The sequence below is a fragment of the Otolemur garnettii genome, unplaced genomic scaffold (assembly GCF_000181295.1).
Source record: "Otolemur garnettii isolate 467f Iridium unplaced genomic scaffold, OtoGar3 scaffold00145, whole genome shotgun sequence".
Taxonomy (NCBI): domain Eukaryota; kingdom Metazoa; phylum Chordata; class Mammalia; order Primates; family Galagidae; genus Otolemur; species Otolemur garnettii.
Window position 1 is genome coordinate 2,132,030 of NW_003852540.1, and position 5,324 is coordinate 2,137,353.

At 42.8% G+C, this 5,324-nt stretch overlaps 1 protein-coding gene across 1 annotated transcript in view; it reads left to right on the forward strand.

Annotated features, from left to right (window-relative positions):
• Window positions 1-5,324, forward strand: part of ITGAE (integrin subunit alpha E) — a 73,867-nt gene that overhangs the window by 48,483 nt on the left and 20,060 nt on the right. Inside the window, exon 20 of the mRNA XM_023518703.1 lies at window positions 2,843-2,916. Within this exon, the coding sequence (XP_023374471.1) occupies window positions 2,843-2,916 (74 nt within the window). The remainder of the gene's footprint in view (window positions 1-2,842; window positions 2,917-5,324) is intronic.

A 5,324-nucleotide genomic window follows, 5' to 3' on the forward strand; every position in this document is an offset into this window, starting at 1 on the left:
TTTTTTTTTTTTGCAGTTTTTGGCTGGGGTTGGGTTTGAACCTGCCCACCTCCAGCATATGGGGCTGGCACCCCACTCCTTTGAGCCACAGGCGCCTCCCAATAGTGTATTTATTTTTTTAATTTTTTTTTTTTTTAAGAGACAGAGTCTTACTTTGTTGCCCTCGGTAGAGTGCCGTGGTGTCACAGCTCACAACAACCTCCAGCTCTTGGGCTTAGGCAATTCTTTTGCCTCAGCCTCTGGGTAGCTGGGACGACAGGCACCAACCACAACACCCGGCTATTTTTTTTTTTTTGCATTTTGGCCAGAGCCGGATTCGAACCCTCCACCCTCAGTATATGGGGCCAGTGCCCTACTCACTGAGCCACAGGCACTGCCCTCTTTTAAAAATAATTTTGAAAATTTGGTTTTGGCAGCAAGTTAGATGATTCAGAAAAAACTGAGAGAACTAATGTAGTATAGTTTTAGTGATAAGTAGATTATCATTCATTACATATAATCTATTTTTAAAAAACTTTTTATGTATTTATTTTTTTGAGACCATCTCAAGCTGTCGCCTGGGTAGAGTGCTGTGGCATCATAGCTCACAGCAACCTCCAACTCAGGCTCAAGTGCTCCTCTTGCCTCAGTTTTTCTATTTTTAGTAGAGATGGGGTCTCGCTTTTGCTCAGACTGGTTTTGAACTTGTGAGCTCAAGCAATTCACCTGCCTTGGCCTCTCAGAGTACTAAGATTATAGGTTTGAGCCACTGTACCCAGCATAAAACTTTTTATTTTGAAATATTTGACTTACCAGGTGGCACCTCTGGCTCAGTGAGTAGGAGGCTGGCCCCATATACCGAGGGTGGCAGATTAAAACCCGGCACTGGCCAAACTGCAACAATAAATAGCCAGGTATTGTGGCAGGTGCCTGTAGTCCTAGCTACTCAGGAGGCTGAGGCAGGAGAATCGCCTAAGCCCAAGAGCTGGAGGTTGCTGTGAGCTTTGATGCCATAGTGCTCTACCAAGCACAAAAAAAAATAAAAATAAAAATAAATAAATAAATATTTGACTTACCAAAAAGGTACAAGCATAGTCCAAAGAATTCTCATTTGAGAGAAAGTTACAGATGTGATGCCTCCTTAACCTTAATATTTCAGTATGTATTTCCTAAAACAAAGGCATTCTCTTAAAATACAGTAGAACAATCAAAATTGAGAAATTAACTTGGATAAAATACTATTATCTAATCTACCAACTTTATTCATATTCTTACCGGTTGTCTTTTTAAATCCTTTGTAGCAAAAGAAAAAAATGTTCTGGTTCAGGAACATTCATTGCATTAATTTATTTATCTAATTAGTTAGTTAATTATTTTTGAAACAGAGTCTCACTCTGTCAGAGTGCAGTGGTATGATCATAGCTCACTGAAGCCTCAAACACTTCAGTCTTTTTTGTTGAGACAGACTCTCAAGCTGTTGCCCTGGGTAGATTGCTGTGGCATCACAGCTCACAGCAACCTCCAACTCCTGGCCTCAAGTGATCCTCCTACCTTAGCCTCCCAAAGTGCCAAGTGCTAGGATTACAGATGTGAGCCACTGAGCTCAACTTATTCGTTGCATTTTATTGTTATTTATCTTTAATTTCCTTTAACTTGGAACAATTTCTTTCATCTTTCCTTATCTTTAATGATCTTAGCATTTTTGAATGGGTATGGTCTAGTGATTTTTGTAGAATGTTCCTCACTTTGAGTTTGTCTGTTTCCTCATAATTAGATTTAGGTTACGCATTTTTGCATAGCATATCACAGAAGGAAAGTTGTGTGACCCTCTCAGTACATCCATACATTTTTGTGCTATTTCCCTTTGTAATCATTAGGCATTTTATGGTGAGATACTTTGATATTATATCCTGCTTAATGTCTATTAATGTGTTTTATCTTAGTTATTACTATGGAGGTTTGACAAAGAGATTGAAAAAAAGATGTACTCCATCTACAAAGATAGAATGGAAATCTTTATAGAAAGGCACATAGATGTTACCAGAGAATGTGTTCTAGCTGGTAGCTGAGATGGTCTAACCCCATTCTCTTTCACTGGGGTTGGGTAAAACACAACAGGCTATGTGGCTATATTAAAAACAGAACAAAAAAACTCTACACAAAACTATTGACCCAGTTAGATAGAACTCCATGCTCTGACTTCTGCAAAAGGCATCTCCTTTCTTCAGGCTCCCATTCCAACCCCAGGCTATGATAATAGACCTGCAGAAAGCTGCAGAGGTGATGCTGGCTGCTGGGAAGATGAATGCAGAGACTCCCCAGTCAAGGAGCTGGCTATGTTTCCTTCACAATAAAAAATAGACCCAGCTACTTTAGAAAATTTGATTTTTCAACTCAAACTAGGGCTTTTTAACCTTAATGGAGCTTTCTGAACCAAATATGACTTTCTGAATTAGTTTATCCCGTGTAGGCAAGATGGTGAAGGAAATAGTTAGCTCACAGAGAAGACTGCCATGGGGCAGAGGCCCTCCATGTCTGGGCCTGGACGGTATTTGGTTAGGAAGCCTTATCCCTGCCACTGCTGTTGTGGCCTACACTTGAAAAGACTAAGGAAGCTTTTCTTCACATAGATTTTTCTCCCCCAAAGCTCAGAGTAATGAGTTGCTTTTTAATTTACATGATATGAATGTGTCAGGCACACCCATCATGCCATGAAAGGTCACCCCATTTTTGACCTTGGCCAGAGACCTGATACATGGGATGCCCTTGTTGTGGTACAGATCCAGAAATGTCACTGTCACAGCTCTCTTGGGTATGTGGGCACAATCCCAGCCTGATCCTGCTCCTCTTTGTCTGGTTGCAGCTGCCCTATGAGAAGGACTGCAAGAATAAGCTGTTCTGTGTCGCTGAGCTACAGCTGACTACCACCCTCTCTCAGTGAGTTGGATCCAGCCGTCATTATTTCCTACTGTTAACTTCCTCCTGAAGGTTGGGCAATCCTCTCCTCAGGCTCTGTGGATACTCCCTTCCCCTTCTCCCTGTGGCCGACAAAAGGCCCTTCCACTTACTGTCTCATTATGTCCTCAGCCACTCCATGGGGGAGGCAAGACAGATTTATATTCCCATTTTATAGATTAGCAAACTGACTCAGGAGCCAAGAGCCCAGCAAAGGGTCACAGTGGCCATTTGGTGAACCTGAACCCAGGTTTCTTCATGTCCTGGACAATGCCATGTTCATAACTAGTGGTTCTTGTTTCTAGGACCAGAGATAACCGCTTTCCTGACTCACCTCTTGGCCAAATTAAGTAATTAATTCACCAAATATTTCTGAAGCATCTACACTGTGCTAAGCAATCTAGGGCTTCATAGGCCCTCATAAGAGCTTTTACTGTGAGCTGGGAGGTCAAAGCAGTAACATTTTAATAGGATCCTTCATGCTGCTGTGTTGAGAAGAGACTATAGGAGCAAGCAGGGAGGCAGCAGTGACTACCACGATAATGACTCAAGTGAGAGGTGATGGTGGCTCAGACCCAGGTCATGGCAATGAAGGTGGTTATATTTTGAAGTTAGAGTCCATAGGATTTGCTGACAGTGAATTTGGGGTGTCAGAAGGGTTGTAGCCTGAACATCTAGTACTGCACTAACACATTGGCCATTAGTCATGTTTGGCTGTTTAAATTTAAATTAATTGGGCGGTGCTTGTTGCTTAGTAGGTAGGGCACTGACCACATACACTGGAGCTGGTAGGTTTGAACCCAGCCTGGGCCAGCTAAAACAACAATGACAACCGCAACAACAACAACAACAACAAAAAATAGCTGGGCGTTGTGGGTCCCTGTAGTCCCAGCTACTTGGGAGGCTGAGGCAAAAGAATCACTTAAGCCCAAGAGTTTGAGGTTGCTGTGAGCAGTGACGTCACAGCACTCTATCTAGAGCGATAGCTTGAGACTCTTCTCTCCCCCTCCAAAATTAAATTTAATTAAAATTAAACGCAATTAAAAATTTAGTTGCTCAATCATATTTTAGAGGCTTAATACCCACATGTGCCTGGTGGTATTGGGCAGCACAGATACAGACTATTTCTATCACTGTGAAAGTTCTACTGGGCCACACTGAATTCTATTATAATGATGGGGTTGCCAAGAGCATGAGTTTGGTTTTGGATGTGATGGTCTTAAAATGCCCTGCCTGGCTACTAGTGCTGTGTTTGTATCAGGATACTGATGGCCAGTTGGCCAGAATTGGCATCTACAAGAACACTGTTTCCCAGGTCCTGGTAAGCCCTCTCATAGACATTTGAAGGAGCAATTCAAAACTTCCAAGTGCTTTGGAATCTAGCCTAACAAGCAGATGCAGCTGTTTCCAGCAGGAATCAATTGTAACCAAGAACTGCCCTCCCTGCAAGCTACTTGCAAAATACAGATACAGCGCACACAGCTTGCCCAACATCGCCACCTGGTGTTCATAACAAGCAATATCTTCCATTTCAAAAGTACCCCTGAGCCCGATTGTCAGCATTCAACTGTCTTGGTGGTTTTTGACCTTTCCGTGGACATGGATCCCCTGAAGAATGTCATAAAAACTACTACAAACTCCTACCCCTGAAAGTTCACATGTACATACATAAATGTTTGCATTCCAGAACCTCTGCAACTGTCCCTGGATGTCAGGTTAAGAAACCTTGTTAACTGTTCTGATGATGCTCAGATCACTCTCATGGGCTCTAGAACAGTATTTCTAACTGACATTTCAGTACCTCCACCTTGTTATGCTGTGGGCACCTCTCATGTCCCAGACTGAACTCAGCTTCTCCCATCCGTGGGTCTTCCTCCTGTGTTCTCTCCCTCAGCACCACTCAGCCATCCAAGTTAGAAACTCAGAACTCGTCCTTGACACCTTTCTCGCTCTCTCTCTCTAGCTCTGCTTGCCTTGCCACCTCTGATGTCTCTCCATCTCTACTCCGGTGGTCTTATTTCAGGCATGGGCCATCTCTCAGATGGATTCTCACAACAGGCTCTGTCTCTGCCTCCAATCAGTCCATTCTCTTCTCAACTGTGATAAAAACAAAACAATAACAGCAGAACACATTCCATCTTTGGATATTTCAGATGGTTAAAAAGTTTTCTTTGTATTGTTAGTATATTTTCCTAAAGATGTCAACTACAGGAACCACTGATAGTTGTTTTGCAGTCTGGGTCCCCTAATACCTCAGTGGTCTGAAGGAAGCTCTCACATATCCCCAAGTCTTCTCTTCTGCAGGCTGAATGGATTCAAGTCTTTTTTTTTGAGACAGAGCCTCAAGCTGTTCCCCTGGGTAGAGTGCCGTGGCATCACAGCTCACAGCA